Below are 21,099 nucleotides of genomic sequence, written 5' to 3'. Positions count from 1 at the left end.
TTTATACCATTTACAAATGCATTTGTGAGACCAGTGCTGAAATGCTGCATATAATTCTGGCATCCACATTTTAAAAGGGATGTTTAAAAACTGAAGATGGTGCAGAAAGAGAATAAAAATGTTTCAAAGGCTGGAGAAAACCTCTTCAGTGACAGATGCAAGAGCTCAGTCAGTTTAGCGTACCCAAAAGATTAAGAGGGGTCTTGGTTACAGAGCATATGCATTTTCATGAGGAAAAAACAGTAATATAAACATTAGAACAAACTGCAAAGAGAAGTGGCAGATTCTTCATCTTTTGATGTCTTCAAATCAAGGCTAATGCCCCACTGGGACACATGATTAAGTCAGACCAAAGTGATAGGGTTCTATGGGCCAATCTAACAATTTGAAAGGGCGGTGCAGATGTTGTGGTGCATCACCACATATAATAAAACACATTTTCTTCAGTTACAAAGAAGCTGGAAGCTTCACTAATAAGCTATGGGCCTACAGCTGTATTATTCAATTTAAGGTTGAACTAAAATACATAACTTTATTGAAATATGCACTAATATGCTATATCACTATTATCTATAAAAACACAAACACTAGATGAAAAATAATCAGAAGATGTTGTTTATTGGTCCTGTAGTCATTACAGTTAAATGTAAATCTTCAGATGCATAAAACAAAATCTAGCCTTCTTGAGTATCTTGACAGTGCCTCCAATACTTCACTGAAAGTTATTTCCACACCTGAGCTAAATTTCACCTGAGTTAACATTTCCATACCTGACTTAATGTTTCTAGCTAGAGGTAAAAAACAATCTGCATGGCTATGAAATATGAGCTAAGTTACTAGGAGTAGCTATAGACAGCAGAATTGCATAAGTAAGAATAGCTTGAATGGTAGAACCATTGAAGACCATTAAAAAAGAAAGAGGGCCATTAACATCTGTGAGATTAAGAGTGCAGAAAGAATCAGGTAGACTATAATAAGCCACAAAGTCAAGGGACTCCTTCACTGATGTCTGGTTAGAAATGCTGCTGCCACTGTCAGAGAGATGGCTTTAAACTTTGTATGGACCAGGAATCAAAAGAGAGTACAACTGCACCACTGCACCCTCCCTAGAGCTTCCCCTGTCCGGCTCTACAGAAGGATAAGTGGATGAAAGTATGGGCCTGTTAGATACAGCACGATAACTTAATTGTCCCTAAAGAATTTAAAAATCTTTGAAGCAATTAGCCAATGTTTTTTGTATCCAAACTGATTCTAAATTAAGGATGAGCCTCAATCAATCTTCTCTCTTTTTGATATGTAGAGGGTATTGAATCACCACTACTTTAGGATCTAATCCTGGAAAATGCCAAGATCCCCCAGTTATTTCCTTATAGACTTTACAGCAACTTACTATCAGGTTAAAAATCATGGAAGAATTACAAATATTTAATCATTTTTAGCCAATGTTTTTTGTGGCTGAAATGCAACTTTATTTTTACAAGCTTTTGGTCTCTCTGTTATATTTTCAATGAAAGTGTTTATATTGTACAAAAGTCTATTATTGGGTTATTTTTGTATTAGGTGTTTTATTTCTGCTTTGCTAGCAAAGGATTTAATGTAATATGTATTTCTGGTACCCTACAAAAACTGTAAAAGTATTGCTGAGATTAAACGCATGTCAAGCATTAGGTTTTCAGTGTTTTGTGTATATATATTACACACACACACACACACACACACACACACACACACACACAGGAAAATACTAAATGGTCATTTTTGGTGGCAGACTTTTCCACCTTTATTTCTGGAAAAAAAAATGTCTAATAGTTGAGACAAAGATGACAGCTGTCATAAAACTACATAACTGCATAACTGTTTACTTATTGTATGATGGAAAATTGAAATTGTGTTTTTTCTTAAGTACAGATAGTTATCTTTTTAAACCCATTTTATCAAAGCATTTCCCTTTTAATGAGAATCATTCTTTATCTAAAAAAATACCCAAATGCTCACTTAATCAAGCTTTCATTTCCAAAAATTACACTCCTGACATATAAGTCAGTTTCTTCTGTCAGAAATGCAGCAAGCTTTTTATAGGACAAATCTCTCAAGAATAATTAATGTTGATACAATAAGAATGGACAACTTACAAAACAGTTTGTCAAAACCTTTTATTCTTCTTCCTGCCAAAAGCTTCTGCTGGAATGAAAACTAAACAAAGCAACCAGAAAAAAATGGAATTGAGACACAGGTTTCTGTGTCTACAGAAAAATGTTACAAAATATTCCAAAGGAACAAAAACATTTGCTTGTTTCTTTTGCTTCTTGTCCTCCACCCAGTGGTTTTGTAGCTAAAAATTTCAGCATAAAAACAAGGAAGGAATGTTTATTATATTAGTTATTTCCAACTTTGGTGACTCTATGATTAAGCATTAGTGGCAATAGTTCTTCCTGGATACCAACATCAAACACTTACGAGATGTGATGTTTTATTCCTGTCCTTGCTGTCCCCAGCTTTCAATGTCACTAGATTTTGGATCAAGTGTGGTCCTGAACTTGAAAGGTGCTGAGCACTTTCAGTTCTCACTGGCATAAACGGGAACTGAGTATATGTAGCATTTCATAATATCAAGCTCCAAATGTTCACTTCAGAAGACAAAGAAACAAGCAATATTTTCTGAGCTGCCAGTGTGACACGAACTTGTCTTTAAATCACTTTTAAAATATTAACATTTTTCACAGAAGAGTAAACGATGATTATCTTGTTTTGCAAGCTGGATCTGACATACATGATAAATGTGATAGCTCAGCAAGACAAGACTACATTTTATAACACTAGGATCTACCTTAGAGCTATAATGGGTCAGAAAATAGCCTTGCAATTTACTGTGTATTTTCAACTCGCAAAATTGTGGAACTGCTGATATGCAGCCCAATTCTAAACGTAAAAACAAACACCACAATACCATATGAACAACTCCTATTCAATATGAACAGAATATTCAAGATGAAATTTAAACAAATATACAACAGTTCCTTCATTAAGGTACATGAAGTGAAGTAGCAAAACTCAGAAAGCTCAGCATCATTCTACCCTCACCATGAAATCACAGGGTAAAAAAGAGCTTATCACACATTTTTTGTACTCAGGAATGGAAAAGGCCAATTCAATTATTGAGTCCACCCTGCTGCAAGGGAAAGATTTTAATTTCCAGACAGAGAATGTATTGAGTGTTCAACCTTCGATAACTTGATCTTCACCAAAAGGCCAAGAAGAAATAATCAACTTCAGATGCAATTGTTCAAACAACTATTTCTATCAGGGAGGAAAAACTTCAACCAAATATTATACCTTAATGCATTTGATTTTTTTTTAAATTCTAATATAGATTAGGTATATGCCATGGATTTCTGGTGGGTTGCCAATTGAGCCTTTAGCGCAGCAAGGAATGCCTCTCTTGAAATGGAAACCAGCTGCCCAAAAGAACAAATATAATCATCTCTATTTAACATAATTAATCAACACCTAGGCATTTAGAAAAAAATAATTCAAGAACTTTCCTTGTCTTAATAAAATAATATAATTATTTTACTGTGCTACTAAAAATGACCTATGTTAAAATATGAGCCACAGAAGAACATAATTCCATTCATAACCCTAATCTTTTGCATATAAGGTCAGAAAAACTGTAAAATTAATTCAAAGTTGGTTCCACTCAGTAGTCCATTTACTTTTAGCTAATGTCCATTTTTCAGCTACTATGGCATAAGATATCACCTCAGATTTAATATAAAGGGATAATCAATTTCTATCCCACACACAAGGTAGGATTTAAACACCCAAATCAAAGCAATCAGAATACTTGGAATTTAGATACAATGCATTTTTTCTGAACTGACCCATTCGGAATCCACTGCCCACTTCTTCGTTTTAAAGTAATGGAAACAGTTACATTCATTTACTCTGTTTGTTACAAAACTGTAATTCTAAACATCTAATCAGTGAATCTATCTTTATTCAACCAGTCCACATTGGAATTAGTTCTACAAAGTCACACCTAATGAGTCTTCTAAAAGAAAGGTAATAATTATGCCATACCCAATTTTAACACTTGTGACATAAGTAGCTTCAGCAGGCTGCACTCTCAATAGCGCAAGACTGATTATTTTTTTATGGTAGAAAAAAATATGGCTGTTTTAAGTCTTGATCTCCAACATCATTGTAATTTAACATTGTGAATTAATGCTGAAATATACTGGTCATCAAAATATTTTTAATGAATCATTAATAAATGTAATTTATACATAACAATCCTGTGTAGAAACCTCTCATATATTCAGTAATGGCACTGGCCTGGTTAGTGATATTTGTGGAACTGTTAGTTGATGCAATCAACTGAACTTGAATGTCAAAGGTACAAACTCTGGAGCTGGTAATATCTCAAGCAAGTGGAAAACCCTTGTAGAGAAGGAAGGGCTCCAAAACAACCATAGATGAACCCCAGCTGCAGGAATCACATTAGGAATAGGCATAGAGCCTACAAGGAAAGGGAAGAAAAACAAATAGACGAAAAACTTTATTCTGTTGAAAATTTTCTGACCAGTTCTAATATACAATTGTTTTGAAATTATTTTTTTGCCAACAAAACCAAAACCTAAGATCTATTAAGAAATAAGAGATGTAGAGGTTTTAAAACCACTTCAGTGCAAGAATTATATGAAAAAAAAGAATAAAAACATGATGTGGATGACAGCAGTGGTGCAGAAGTAGCAAACCAACTTCATGATGAAGATTATCATTACTTCATCGGCTCAGCAACATCTACTAGAGGCCCAGGCTAACAAGCCTTGCTGCAGTTTCTGAAAAAGTAGCAATCTAAGCTGTCTGAAACCACTCAGAATTAAGAAATGAAGTAGCAGTCCTGGGAGAAATGAATTAGTCAGCACATTGTAGTCCACCTGTCAAAGGTGTATAATACATTCAATTTATTATATCACATATTTAGGACTGTAGGGCTGAATTTGTTTTCCATGTGACATTATATGCATATCTATATATAAAACACATAGGCACATCATGTCACATATGCATATGTATACATACATACATATTTGAGTTTACATACTTGTTTATATAACAAGTTTGTCATCTTTCCAAAAATATTATAGGATTTTTTGTGGGTTTTTCACTTACAACTTCAAACAGAATTATCACATGCTGAGATCTAATCCTGAAAACTAAACCTTCCTGTATGTAAGCAGTCTGCTTGCCTATAGATTTCTGGAACACGACTGTCATAAGGCAGGGTTCTTTCTTGTAAATTAGAAAAACGCACAGAAGTGTCTGATGAATTCCATAGTGTCTTGTTTTCTTGCCCTTCCCTTGAACAGAAGTTCTCCTAGGGATAGAAAACCACAGTTTCTCTCTAGCATCCAATGTCTCTTTTCTTCTTTCACTCCCCTCCCATCAGTCTGGTTACAACAGGAAAGCTTCTCAAAGAAAAAAGGCCTCAAAAATGGTTAACGCTTTGGTTTCTCAGGAAGCTCATTTCAGTCAAAAGTTCAGAAAAAAGTGCTGAAAACGCTGACACTTCTGTTTTAAAAGAAGAACTTTAATTTGTAAAGTAAGGGAATAGCTGCATAGTGGTACTTCCAGTATGAAGAAGAGGTGCAGAAAAAATAATATATATATTTTTTATGTAACAATTCAACCTGGTTACAGAACATCACAGAGACAGGTGTAAAGTATGGCTCCTGAAAAATGACCCAGTGGCAGCACTATAAAGCTGTTATGTCTTGTTTTTCTCCTGGGAAACTTGTGATGTCAGGTATTTTGTGGGTTGAATCTGAATTTCAAGAAGATGAATAGGAAAGAAAAGTGGGGACTTCAGCCCACATATATTAAGTCTATGTACTCAGCTACACTGATTCAGTCTGTGGTTGGGACAACCTAGCTGACACCAAAAAGTACAGGTATGTGGACACAATGTCTCAGATCCCTTACCTGTAAAATGAGCATACCTTACACTCCATCTGGCAGAAGTATTACATACATAAAAACATAGAGAAAGGTTAAGAGCAGTGCTGATCTGAAGTCCAGCGGAAGGCAGGGCAGGATAGCACCTTAAAGACTAATTGGTTCAGAGAGGCTCTCACAGGCAACAGCCTACTTCATCGCAAGGCCTGCTTTCTACAAATCCATTTATGGGTGTCAAAGATCTGGTCTGAAGGCCAAATTTGGCCCATACAGCCCCATCATCTGGCTTCCAGTGATAGTCCTGGGTCTGAGTTGGCCCACACATACCCACCTGGTCTCATGGGCAGGGCCCAGGATGTGCAGTGTACACAATGCCCATTCTAGCCATTCTGGGATCCCCCCCACCCATTCTGGGACACACACACACAGCACCAGCTCCCAGTACCTGGGAGCCATGTATGGCACAGTCCCAGACCAACTGAGGGATGTTGTGTGTGGTGCTGTGTGTAATGACTTTAAACTTGGAGGCCTAAACTTACTCTATTCATATACATTAAATTAAACTAAATAATTCAATTAAAAAATATTTGCTGCCCAAGTTTTAATGAAAATCAAACTACCAATGAAACAGAAATCATCACTAGCTAAGCAACTGAAATAGCTTACTGATGTGCTTTACCGAAGCACTTCAGAGGCCTTTTGGAAGTCTTTGACAACACCAGTTCCTTCCATAGGTGTGGAGAGAGTATCCTTTTCATTTCAGTCGATTCAACCAGTTTAGTTCATTCGAACACAAGACACTAACTGAGATCAGTAAAAGCAGAAAAGCTTATATGCTTCCTTTAATATCAAAAGAAAAAATAAGATGTCAGGATGGGATTTACTAGTTCTAAATTCTTAAAGGACAGGGGAACCAGAGAAAAATCAGTTCAATTCACTATCTACCAATAACACTTACTTTATTTAATATTTCAGTTGTTTTGTATCGAAAAATAAGACTGATAAACTTATGTTTTCTTATACACTATGTTACGACAGTTTCATTGAACTAATAACCATTTTCAAAGTATGTTTTGTGTTAATTTAAATAAATTAAAATATCCATCTAAATGTAGCTTGCAAAAAACCATGAGCAAAAAATATCATCATTATCTAGTCAGGTCAGTGATATTTTGTACCATCATAAAAAGTAGAAAATTAGAATATGAATGAAGTTAAGTTATGTAACTACTCAAATAACTGTTTTTAGATATGCTTTATCCTTCCGGTCAGTAAAGGGTAAGTACTCTAATTTAACAACAATGAATCAATGTTTCCTTACAAAAATAAGTAAAAAGTACAAAAGCAAAACAAAATTAAAATTAATTATTTAAATCAATATTTCCAGCTGACTGATTTGAATCATGATTAAAACTGGTTATTTAAATCACTTTAATCTGAACCAGTCCATCTCGTCACATGGTAATGACTTTTGGTCACTATTACTATGAGAAGCAATCCTGGAAATGACCAAGAAATAAAACATTTTATATTTTATTAACAGAGCTCATCCCAGTTATGTTCCAAATATTACATGAAAATATAATTAGCTCACCGCTAAAAATATCTTCCGGTATCTTAATCTCACTGGGGTACAAGCTTCAAATAGTGCAATTTGTCATCACGCGGTTTAAGAAAACGGGGCTAATTTCTACTGGTTCTTTCTTTATCCAAAAAGAAGAATTTCCCTGTTGTCTGACATGATTGCATTTGCTTTCAGCGTTATGTAACTAATTAATGTATTTATACTTGAAGCAGACATGAAAAAACATCATTTTTCTTTTACTGGTAAGAGCACCGTTTTTCACTGTCCGCCCCATCCTTTCAACAGTGTAGTGGTTCTCAACCCTCTTAGACTTGAGGTACCCCTCAGAAACTACCAGCACTTAGTTTTCACTTGCTTTTTGAATACAGAAAAATAATTGAGCAATTCTTCTGTTGCAGAGAACTCAGAAAGACTGCAATAGGTCAGAATGTTTTTAACACTAGGGATTCCTCTTTGAAATCTCTGGGTTTACCTTGTGACTCTTGTTTGCACATTTAACAGAGTTTACCTTGTGTGGCACCCTGAACCACGCTTGAAAAGATTTCAAGGCACCCTAGAGTGCCATGGCACCTTGGTACAGAATCAGTGCAACAGAAATGCCTTCTTGCTTATATTTGGCCAGCTCCTCATCACCCTCTCTCTATTTCAGAAAAAGTCCTTATCATTTGGCATGCAGCACTACACTGGAAGGCAGTATAACTAAGTTCTGAATTAACTGCCTATTTGGGTAATACCTCAGTTTCCTCCATCCATGAAACAAAGATAACAAGATTATCTATCGTTATACAGAAATCTCAGATCTACAGAAGAAAATTGTTATATACAATGAACATACACCAACACATCACCCTTTTAAAATATTTCAGTTTCCAGTAAAAATCCTTAAATTTAATTACACAGTGCCAATTAGAGTTCCTAATCTACCTAACAAATATTTTTGTGCATGTACAATCACAGCATATGGTAGAAACCCAGAAGTAGGACTACAGAAAAAACGTAGTAGCAGGAAAAATATATGAATTAACAAGAACGATGAAATGATGACACCAGTTAAAAACACATGTTAAGTAAAACCTGTCTGTTTGGTTTTTGTCAGATAAAAGGCAAAGCCACACTGGAAAGGCAACAGAGATTTGCCAGAAAAAATAAGGTCCAATTCTCTCAAACATGTCATCTTTTAAAGATTACAAAGATTCTCAAGTTCAATGACTGATCATTGGTTTACCTTCCATTTAGAATTTTATTCTGATACCAAATGCTAAGAACATAACAGAAACAATTTACAATCACGTTTGTCTCACTTTATATTGCATATCTATTTTATAGCTGGTATTAAATGAACTTTAAAACCCTCAACTTCCATTTTCTCTATCAGTTATTTAATTTTATCCTGTTTTGAGCACAGTACTGTTTCTTTAATAACATTAGTGTAATATTTTAAGCTTCTAAGAGTCAAGTTGCCTTTTTATGTTAAAATCAGCAGGTAGTTAAATAATACCAAAAATGCTCTTGGCAAACACTCTAGCTACATTTAGAACATCTGTTTAAGTTCAAAATTAAACCTGGGGCTAACATTTTTGTATACTGTGCACCATCAGCCTTTCATTTTGCAGCCACACAACTCCAGATGATGTCACATACAATCAAATATTGGAAAAATGATCTTTCATCCCTCAGAGTAGTAGACATGATACAAAAGTGATGCACTTTGGGGGAAATTAAGTACTGAGCTGAATAACCTTCTAAGTTACACAGTCCATCCCTTCCCACTAAAAATTATGTAGGTTCTTAAAGATACAATCATGAGCCTTAAAAGAAATGGGTAGAATTCAACTGTACAAAGAACGGTGAGATGGCTGTCTACAGGGAACAGGAACAGGGCATCTGGATACATCTTCCTATCTGAGGGAGAACTGGGGCTTTGTTATCTACCTAACAGACTAGCACAGATAGCACCCATAAAGTTGCAGAGTAGGTTCAGAGACAAGACTTCCTCCTTAATTTTGCTTTTTCAGACAGAGTTCCAAAACAAGCTACTGAAAGCACGCTGAGAAAAGAGCTTGCCCTAAATGAAAGTCAGGGTAAAGAGGGCTTATGTCTGGATTTTTAGAGTAGAGGATACCTACCAGTAAAAATTATAATACAGATAATCATCTATATTCTAACTACAATGTGTCCTTTAACCTTTTCCCTAAGAGAGCTACTGACCTTTGAACCTATGAAAAAGGAAACAACCATGTATTCCTTCTTGAGTTTTTCTACTTCTCCAGCTTCATATATCAACTTAAAATGAATCTCTGCTACTATCCAAAGATCACATCTGCTTCAGAAATAAACAACTTTTTTCATGTTTCATTCCCAATATACATTTGCCACTTCGAACACCAAAATGTCTCCTTTACCAAAAATCCTGCTACTTATTCAATTCTGATAGTCCCTTTCATAATCAGTACCTTTATCTTTGTGTGTTACCAAAAAGTTAACATTCGCTTATGTATATTCCTTTTCTATACTATTTTTCAAAACATATAATAAAAAGTCATTTATGAACTAGTTTTAACAAGAGTTCCACTCACGTATTAAGTGAATATCAGATACCTAGGTTTTCTGTTAAACAATAAACTTTGGCTTGACATCTTGTTTCTGGAAATAACTAAACATTTCTAGAATTAAGATAATTTTATTAAGTGACTTTCTACCCCAGTAACTTCCCTTTTGAAGTCTTGCATATATTGAGTATACTTTAGATAATACTTACCTCTAAAAGATAAGGCTCCATTTGATCCAGTGTTTTTCCTAGATGTGTATCTGGATCTAAACCTGTCAAGATATGTTAATATGTTTTAGAGAATAAAGTACTGTTTAGACATCAGAGTAAACTTTTTTGTAACATACTACAAAGAACTTAGTTCCTCTATATTTAAAATCATTTTGATCCTAAAGTAAACCCATTTAGCATGAATTCATTTTTTATTCCCTTTGGGAAACTGGTTTCCATGCTTGTGAAAAATAAGGTTCATTTCCTTTGAGCTATGTGTCAACTGGAAAATGCATTGTTTTACTGTATGCTTTCCTTCTGAGTAATTTGATCAAACAAAGGAAAACAGACAACGCAGGTTCACAGTAATGAAAATACTCTATGGATGTTACACAGTAATACAGTATATATGGAGTGTTTTATTTATATACAGGCTAGCTAGTTTTTATTCTTGCCCCATTAGCAATAAGAGACAAATTAATTAAGTAGACACATCTACTGAATTTAATATTGCGTACTACACTAGAGTGACAGCATACCATAATCATCATTTTTATTTCAAGAATCCCTTGTTTTCAGAGGTGAAGACATTTTTGTCCATTCCCTTTGGATCTTAGTATGTGTTTCCATTCTGTATTATTTTACATTTTGACTAAATAATTATATTTTAATTTAGTTTTTTAAGGTGCAAGTATTGATAATGGTCTCCTTAGAGCTAATGGATACATTTGATTGCCTGCTTTGACTTCTGTTTAGATCTTTGCCTTTTGGTTTGTCAACAGACTTGCTAACCCAAGCTATGATATAATTAGTTGTTGAAAGCAGAGTTCATAGCTGGAACTAGGTAAGAGCTGAATGAAAAATAAAAAAACCTTTAAGCTCAGAGTTCTGTAGTACCTGTTGTGTGAACTGGTCATTTTTCCTCCTTCCTTCCATTCTATCTACTGCATCAAAACTATACTATTTTTTTCCATTGGTTGTTGTATGTGTTCATATTTCCTTGGTTTCACCACATTGTACAATTTCTGTAGCTTGTTACAAAACTGACACTGGATATGGCTGCATTTCAAGTATGGTTTAAGCAATGCCTACAATATATAGTTTATGAAGTATTTTGGAATCCTCAAAATGAAAGTCACTATAGAAATGTAAAATTTATTATTATGATAAAGGTTTTGTTGAGGTTAAATAAGTGGCTTGCCTTCGAATTTGGCAATGACAGTATATTCAAGATTATGTGAAGCTAAAATAATTTTAAAGGAGTGAAATTTTAAAAACATAAATAATAAAATTAAACATAGATTATCTGATAGAAATATTTTTAAAATTGATGAATTGTTAAAATGGAAAGAGTCAGACTGGACCTCCCCTTGTGTGTGTGCGCGTCTGTGTGTGCATGCATGCACATACCCCTGTAAAAGAATAACTGAGGTTAGGAACAGATGTTGCATTTGTCCCTGAATATGCTATGCTGTTTGTCCTGGAACAAAAATATCCCAGGATAGGCACGTACATACATCACCCTTCTAATCAGTGGCTGAACGAATGCCATTTTTTTGCCATTGGTTCAATGATGGAATCCCAGGACAACTGTACAGACATATTTTACAATATCTCGCAATAAAATAATACTACCTTTATCTGGGAAACTTTTTAGGATTTATCCCAGGACAATGGACGCAGGCATCTGTACCACTGTACTTTGTCCTGGGATAACACGGTTTATCCCAGGGTAAATGCAATGTCTGTTTGCAGTCTGAGTGAAACTGAATATTGTTACAAATTATACTCTGCACCTTAGTAACATACCCTATCTAAATTATGTTTGTGACCAATATAACAATCATTTTTTAATTATTTATTTTTATTATGAGATATTTATTTGGTTCTGCAAGACAGCTTTGTTCCCACTGCAAGAAAAACAATAGCAAAACTCCCACAAACTTCAATAGTGTATGATTAGCCTGCTCTGCCTATTTCTTAGGCCTAATATTTTGTTTGAAGGTTTTCTCTGTTAATCAGCAACAGAATGAGACAAGATTGAACTTCTGCATCCTTTTAGAATCTGTAAAATTTTTTTAAAGTTTTGATTCTTTCTATTTTTATTAATGGACTACTGTAATGGAATTAAACTGTGTACGTTGACTATATGTATCATTGCTTTCAGTTCTTTGATTAATGTTTTTCTGTACCTTCTGGTAGTTCAGATATAGTGACCTATGCTGTCAGACACACATATTTTCACTATTTTATTATACTTTTTGTAATAGGAAGCTATACATGTATTATGCAACATGCACAAATGTCTATGGGAAATGTATTTTTATCAGAAGTACTGTAGAAATATGTGATGGTGTTTGGTGCTATAGAGATTATACTACACCAGTTTTGGGATGACTGCATTATCTATGACTGGCACAACTACAACCTGTGCATGTCATCCAAAACAAGTGGCAATAAAACTTTGTATCACCCAAGTCCTTCATATATTTTGTTTATGCTATACGTTTATCTGTCTTTGCTTATTGGGTTTGTTCTTACTCTGTTTTGTTTTCCAATTACATATTGCTTCAACAGAAACAATGTCATTATTACAGAAACAGCTGAATGATATCCTCAATGAAATAATAAGTAAATATTTATTTAATAAGTTGTATTTTTATAATAGCCACAGAGCAAAGGAGTTCATAGCTATTGTGACCACTATGCTATAAAAAACAGATAGTTACCATATTTACTCAAATACAAAATGAGGTTCCCCCTCACCCTCATTGGAACGGGGAAAAAAGCCAAAGGTCTTATAATCTCATACAAGGAAATCTCACTAAATACATTGTCTTCTTCAAGAAGAGACTGGACAGTCACCTTGCTGGGGTCACCTTACCTGAGTTGTCTTTCATAGATTCATAGATGTTAGGGTCGGAAGGGACCTCAATAGATCATCGAGTCCGACCCCCTGCATAAGCAGGAAAGAGGGCTGGGTCTAGATGACCCCAGCTACATACTCATCTAACCTCCTCTTGAAGACCCCCAGGGTAGGAGAGCAAGGTCCCTTCCAGTCCCTTACAATCTATGAATCAATCATTAAGCAGCTGTCAAAAGCAGTATATACTCAGCAATGGAAACCAACTATGAAGCTGATTAAATATAGCCAATACTGAGTATAATAGTACACTATAAAACATGTGGCACATATGGGGCAAACATTTTGATGGGAACCTACCACAAGGGTAAGTTAAGGTAGCCCACCTGAATAAGATATATGGTACTGCCCATTAAGCACAATCCCCCTCACAGCTGAGTAAAGTCATGGCGAGCCCACTATACTACATACATTTTTACTTCCTCTTTACCCCCAAAGCTGAGCTGTGCCTTTCTTTCGCATTTCCAATCATTCCTGTTACTTCACTGACCTTAAATGTCTGACAAACATCACAAAACAGGGCCCCAAACAGCTCACCCAGAATCCCTCTGTCACCCCCTCTCTTAGTCTGGTGCATATGATTAGTGTGGTCCAGCCCTCCATAAGATGAAGCCAGACCAGGTTGCCCTGTGCCTCATCATCAGCATATACATTTTAGGAGCATCCCAGTACTCTTGAAAAGACCATTCAGTTCCAGTCATGCATGGGGGCTAATTAGCATATGGATCCTTTGTTGGAGGAGAGGGGGAATCTAGAATACACACACATTACTGAGCTATGGGGTAACTGTGGCTTGAAACACTGTTGACCCTTCTGGGGCCCAGCCCAATGAACTATGTTGTAAATCACAAGTCTCTGGCTTTAGACTAGTATCATGCATAGTTTGAACTACATAGTAGGTGCCAAAGTGCTGCTTAAAAGTGTGTTTATGGAGTACCTGTGCTAAAACTTGCAGCAATTTCAAAAAAGGTAGCATGCATCAATTCCAGCTGAACTAATGCCCAGGTACTATACATAAAATGCTGCAATCATGTTTAATTTCAAGGTTATTGTTTTCAAATTTACTCAAAAACATCACCATCTACACGTGTGATGGTATTAGGCCACAGTAAATTAATTAACATCACCATAAGAAAGTACTGTCCTTGAGAGATTAATTATATGTGATTAAACGCACATATAGATGTTGATTGCAGGTGTAAATTGTGCCTGAGGAAGCAGAGGACCAGAATCCTGCTAGCCACCTAGCCACACTGCTTCACACTTTTAGCATCCTCATGCCTCAGCCAGCATCCCTGCCACCTGACACCGCAATCTGGAGCCTAAGGCAAAGTAGGGCAGGAGCAGCCCTGGAGTAAACTGCTCCACCTCAGCTCAAATTGCTGTTATCCCAGGCTCATGTGTAAATGTTGCACTCGGAAGTAGTTTACTCTGGCTCAAATTGCTCTGAAGTTTATTGCTTCAAATTTATTTCATGTATAGACACACTCACTGATACCACATTATTTTGGAGAGAGAGGGAGAGATGTAAAATATACATATCACACCACATTATTCATAAACTCAACTTCCTCTATCTATAAACAACATTTTGCTTGCTCTTCAGCCCACAAATTCCGAACAATTTTGAAACAAAGATCACAGAAACATACACACATACACAAATAAATCCACTGTATATACTAGAAACATGCAGCCCAAGGTTGTGTGTGAATCAGTGGAAAAATTCAATGTGTATTTTAGCTCTCTCTCAGCATAACTTAATTTTATTGAAGGTCTTCACTTTTTCTTTGGAATATATGTATTTCTTTTACATTTTCAATTAATGTAGAAGTGTCCCTTTCATATGAAGATTATACTGTGAGTAGATATAGCCTGCAGTTTAGTGAAAGCATTAGGAATTCATAGAATTTACAGTATCAACAGAACCAGTAATCAGCAAACTGGATCTTGCTGGATCATTTAATCTATTAAAGCTTTCATAATCAGCTAGATATACTAATTCTGCTGCTATTATTATTATTATAATAATAATGAAATATACTAATATACTATATAAGATTATGAATCTCAGAAGTTAGCTTAATTTTAAATATTTTACATATTTTTCCTTAAATGAAGGAACATACTACTTTGGGTTCTAATAATTATTTAGATTTAAAAATTCCTTACTATATGTCATTTCATCACATAATGCTTATACTTCTTCAGCATAACTAGCTCTGAAGAAAGCTGGATGGGTGGATAAACCCACAACAAGACCCAGGCCCTGGATAACTATATGCAGAATTAAGAAATTAATTAGGAGGAAGAACCATAATTTGCAGAGCTGACATCTATTTTACTTTACTTGCATGTATCAACGAGAAGCAATTACGATTCAATTAAAATATTCAGTTTTATTACTTTACTGACTGACCTTGAAGTTAATGCCTGTTTTATTTAATTGCATCTTCTATGAATAAATGTTAACCCTAGAATGTTATGCCCCATTATTTTCAATGCATTTTTCAACTCCCCAACTGAATTATATCAGTTACTTTATTATCAGCTGTCATGAAAGCAAGTGAATCTTTATTTCTTTGAGACAGTCCAGTACATGATGGGAGAAACATCACAAAAGGTTTGATAATGCTTTTCTAATAGTGCCTGATAAAATGAATTTTACTCTTATGTCAACTTTAGAAGTTTAAGAGTTTTCCTGTAGTTAGTATGTAATAGTACAAAAAATCTAATAGTTCTGAAAGGCAACTTCTAGTCCCTCAATAATTCCTGATGAAACCGTTGACAGGAACTGAACACCTCCTTGGGTATATCAACAACAGTTGCATAAAAATCTCTTGATACATACTGTTTGCTTACTGCCACAAAATAACTGCTGGAAATAGAATATTGCAGTAATGGAGAAATTCAGCAAATTCATATCTTTCTATCAGGAAAAATAAAAAAGAGCAGATGAACATTAGGAAATGGGCATTTCAGAAGTGAAAACCTTAGATTTTAGCAGCATTTTTTTTAATGGTTCACCTTCTCCACATATGCCAGTGTAGCATAAAACCCTAAAATATAACCACACTTTCTCAGGTACGTTTTATACTGATACTAAAAAACCCCCTCAAGTTCTGTTTTCATGACATAATGTTTGCTTAAAATAACATAAAATTTAACAACTCATTCTACCTATGAAAATACACTTGAAAATAACTTTTTATGCATATTTTGGGATTTAAATAGATATTGTCATTTTTTCTTTGATTTCAACAAAGAAAAATCCTACAAGAAAAACAGGTTTTTATTTACTATACCTAAGTCTCTTGTGCATCTCTTTGGATAAACAACATTGAGCCAGATTTTAATCTCATATGCACCAGCAAGAGTATTAATGTGTCATATTTTTAAGAGCTACTTGACAGTAAACTGCCCTTCCTGCTTCACTCCATTTTATTTAATTGTGGTAAAGTATTAGCTGCTTCCAAGTTCAGTGTGATGTACCTCTTAAGTGTTTCAAAAGGCAAGAAAACAGATTTATACTTCTTAGGAAGCACCCTAAAAATGACCCCGAAAGAACAAGCAACATCTTTGAAGTGATTCACCTTCAAACGCTTGCAGTTGCATGTGTATGCTCAAGCGTATCACAAGAGGGAGTTGTTCACTCCTCTGACATCCAACAGTGATTCAATCCCCTTCCCCACATCCAACAAGAGAAGAGAAGGGAGAGTGGGAGGCCTAAACAACCTCCTGTCACTCCCCCTGGCTGGAAAGCACACCACTGCATACCACAACAGAGATTTTTAAGCAGTTCAACAGAGAGGTTGCACATTTGTCTATGGCCTGAAGTGTTCCAAATGCTGAAGCTCTACAAATGGGAGCAGAATTTGGAGCACCTGAAATGTACTTCTGTCCATAGCCTTAGATACCTTCCAACCCTTACAATCCAATTGCCTATATGGACCACAGTCATTAGTTTGGGGAGGAACACATGATGCACTTCAACCAATATTTGCTATACAACAGAAGGTGTATAGCAAATCCAATTGGAGTACTGTGTCCAGTCCTGGGCACCCCACTTCAAGAGAGATGTGGACAACATTGAGAGGGCCCAGAGGAGGGCCACCCGCATGATCCGGGGACAGCAGGGCAGACCCTACAATGAGAGGCTACGGGACCTGAACCTGTTCAGCCTTCACAAAGGAAGGCTGAGGGGGACCTGGTGACCGTCTATAAACTCACTAGGGGGGACCAGAAGGGTTCGGGGGAGACCTTGTTTCTCCTAGTGTCCCCTGGGATAACAAGGAATAACGGCCACAAGTTGTTAGAGAGTAGATTTAGATTAGACATCCATAGGAACTACTTCACAGTTAGGGTGGCTAGGATCTGGAACCAACTTCCAAGGGAAGTGGTGCTGGCTCCTACCCTGGGGGTCTTTAAGAAGCGGCTTGATGCCTACCTGGCTGGGGTCATTTGAGCCCAGTTTTCTTCCTGCTCAGGCAGGGGGTCGGACCTGAAGATCTACAAGGTCCCTTCTGACCCTACTTCTATGATTCTATGATTCAATTTCCTGCCCCCTTCAAAAAAAAAAAAAAAACAAAAAAGAAAGGACAAGAACAAATATTAATCTCCCTGAAATTTCAGGTGTTACATCTCATCTGTGCAACATTTGTCTGGTAAGTTTGGAAAATAGTTTTAAAGTTATGAGAATTTAGTTTTATTGTTGGTATTGACCTGAATGAACAGTACTGTTGAGAAGATTAGCGAAAGATACCGAGGCATATAAAAGAGAAATATAGATCGCGCTTCTAACGGAGTGTCACGTTTCTAATAAGCAGAAGAGTTACCCTCTAAAGGTGGAATCAATCATATGCAGTTTGAGGCAAAAGAAAAAAAGGCAGTAAAGCACTGTGGGCAAGTTCTTGAAGAGAATACGAACTCTTTTCTCCATCTTTTCTGCCAGGCCCTGGACAAGGGGCGGATTCAAATTTAGTATTTTATGCCAAACATGGTAAAAATAAAAATAAATAAATAAAAAATCTTGAGTTGGCAACCATGCTTGACTGCAGAAATTATTTTACAAAATGTTGTCATTCCAGGGGTTCCCTACTCACCCCAACACCCTCATGTCCACTCCAGGGAAGAAAAAAACGAGTCGCGAAGGAAGAACTGGGGAATTGATCACTTAGTTTTAAACTGATAGGAAGGAAAAGACTTAGAAGAATATTTGAAGAGCTGTCTTCTTCTGTCTTGGAATGTACCTTAAAAATATGTATTATATATATAGAGCTTGATCCTTTTCTCTTTCAATTCAGCATAAAAAATAATATTGCTCCACGGCAGCTGTGTGTGTGTGTGTGTGTGCGTGCGTGTGTGTGTGTGTGTGTGTGTGTGTGTGTTGGGGGCAGGCAGGGGGGAGAAGGGGAAGGGACAAATTCAAGACAACCCTCCAATAATTGGATTTTCTACCTGGAAAATTACAACAAAGTTATAATTTTTTTCATATAAAAAAATCTAATTATTAAGTGGGTTGTCTAATATTCAAAATCATCTGGAATTTGGGTAAATACAGTATAACAAAGCTGGATCAAACCAGGGTTGCCAACTGTACATAACTTTAAGGACAGTACATGAAAAATAAACCTAAAAACTCCTTTCTATAAAGGCCACAAAAAACTGACTGGTCAGAAAAACACTAAGCAACTGGAGCTTGACTGAAGATCCCTCATCCGAGGCAAGTGCTGAAGAACAGATGGAGCACAGCAGCACAACTTGGTGTCTGAACAGAAGTATAACACCCAACAAGAAGCACTCTCTCAAAGTATGGTCCCCACCCTCCCAGCCATGTACTGTTGCTGCAGCTGCACCCGTCTGTAATACTGTTGCACAAAAGAAGGCAGTTCTTCTTTAAGGGTCCATGCCAGGACAGTGGGGGGGGTGGAATGGTGGGGAAGGGGGGGCGTGGGCGGGCAGCACCAGTGGGGGTAAGGCTAGAGAGGAGACAGCATGGTACAGGGTTGTCAGGGACATGAAGGTGGCAGGGTGGGTAGGGAACCTCTGGGATGACAGCAATATGTAAAACCATTTTTGCAGTTAAGCAGAGTTGTCATCTCAGTAGTTTCTGTTTTGTTTTGTTTTGTTTTTACTGAAAAGCTACAAAAAAATAAACTGGCAACCATTTTTTTTTTTTTTTTTTTTTTACTATGGTTGGCATTAAACCCTAAATTTGAATCTACATTGTCTAGGACCTGTAAGAAGGGTTACATTTACATTATGTAAAACAGATATCAATAAAAACATGTGTCAGTAAAAAAGTTTATTCTTCAGTAAAGGTTTGCAGATTGTCAATAAAAAATCTGTCTTGGGTTGGCAACACTGGATCAAACCCTTAACATAATTTTAAACAGTGCCTCTCCAACAGCCTATTTCTATTTCTAAAAAGAATGACAAACTATAACGTTTTTCATTGGTATTAATTGTGCACACTTGTAACACAGTTAAATACAATAGTAGAGACAATAGATTTGATCTTTCATTTCCCAAACCACTGACACTAAAAAAGACTGTAAAAAAATGCTAAAAAGATACTTTTGGTGAGGTGAGGTACAATAACACAAATGTTAGCTCCCTTGAAATAGATCTTCAACTTTAATTTCTTTGATAACTGTTGTATAAAACTTTTTAATAAACTTAACTTGATTGTGTTCTTCATTGGGATGATGTATAGTAATAGAATTATGCTGGGGTTGAATATGAAGATAAAATAATGCTTCTAATGATAGGTAGTAAGCTAAATTAAATGGAACTGTTCTCTGCTCTGTTCATTTTGGCATATGCTTTTAATATTAGATTTAACTAAAGGTGGTTTTCAAAAGCTTCTCAAATATCTTCCAAACTAGGATAAAGCCTATTATCAAATTTCAGAATTCTAAAAGATAAAAGATCTGAAAGCTCTTCATATTAACAAAATTAATTTTATCTTTACTCTCTTGTGATTCTTTGGAACATCAAAGCTATCTGTGTTTTAGTTACAGTCTGGATTTCAAAGGAAACTTAGATTCACTGTTTAGTAAAGGAAACATCTTGAAAAAGTGTAGCTCTGAAGAAACTTTTTACTAATTCATCAACTAAAAAATATTTTTTTTTTCACGTAAACTTTAACAGCCCTGAAATTTCTATGGTTTAAAAAGTTGCAGAGAACTTCTAGATAATACTAAGTGATTGTGATTATCAAAATACTACGCACTAAATAAAAAAGAAAAAGATGTAGTCTGTTCCAATTGGAACTAGAAGGAAAAATCCTTCCTGAACCCAAATTTGGTAAGTGGCATAGGGTACTGGCATAGGACAGAAGCAAGACACTTCAGCCAAAAACCTCTGGATTTTATAAGTGCCAACAGAAGCATCAGCCCACCCCAGTCAAAATCCGTCCACTTTGCCAACAACCCAATTCTTTAAAGGCACAAAGACCCACACAAAAAACCCACACCAAACCAAAACAAAACTAAACAAATTGTAGAAGTCAGTAGCACTCAAAAGGTGAAAAATATAATCCTTCCCGGTCCCAACTGGCAGCACAGAAACAGGAGAGTAACAGACATCTTATATACCACAAAACCCTCTGTGGACTGCGAAATGTATGACAGAAAACACCCACTGATCATCAAGCCAGAATTCCTTGTTCCTTCCTTACATAAATTTGGCAAATTCAGTCTTAAAGAGATTCAGCTTCCTTCTTCCCAAAAGTTTGCTTAGAAGACCATTCTAAAACTACTAATCTGATAGCTAAAAATCTTCTATTTCCCAACATATCTTAACTGTAACCAGTTTGGAGCTATTTGATTTTGTCCTGTCATTGTTTTTGAGCCTGACAAGCTCTTCTCCTTC

General features: G+C 35.9%; 1 protein-coding gene across 2 annotated transcripts in view; it reads right to left on the bottom strand.

Annotated features, from left to right (window-relative positions):
* Positions 1–21,099, bottom strand: part of DPH6 (diphthamine biosynthesis 6) — a 318,847-nt gene that overhangs the window by 185,081 nt on the left and 112,667 nt on the right. For both annotated transcript variants that reach the window (XM_025204914.1, XM_025204913.1), the window contains exon 6: positions 10,302–10,363. In XM_025204914.1, the coding sequence (XP_025060699.1) occupies positions 10,302–10,363 (62 nt within the window). The remainder of the gene's footprint in view (positions 1–10,301; positions 10,364–21,099) is intronic.

Source organism: Alligator sinensis, unplaced genomic scaffold, assembly GCF_000455745.1.
Source record: "Alligator sinensis unplaced genomic scaffold, ASM45574v1 scaffold36_1, whole genome shotgun sequence".
Classification (NCBI taxonomy): Eukaryota; Metazoa; Chordata; order Crocodylia; family Alligatoridae; genus Alligator; species Alligator sinensis.
The sequence above is the reverse complement of the archived record's forward strand: the minus strand, read 5'-3'. Positions and strand labels throughout refer to the sequence as shown.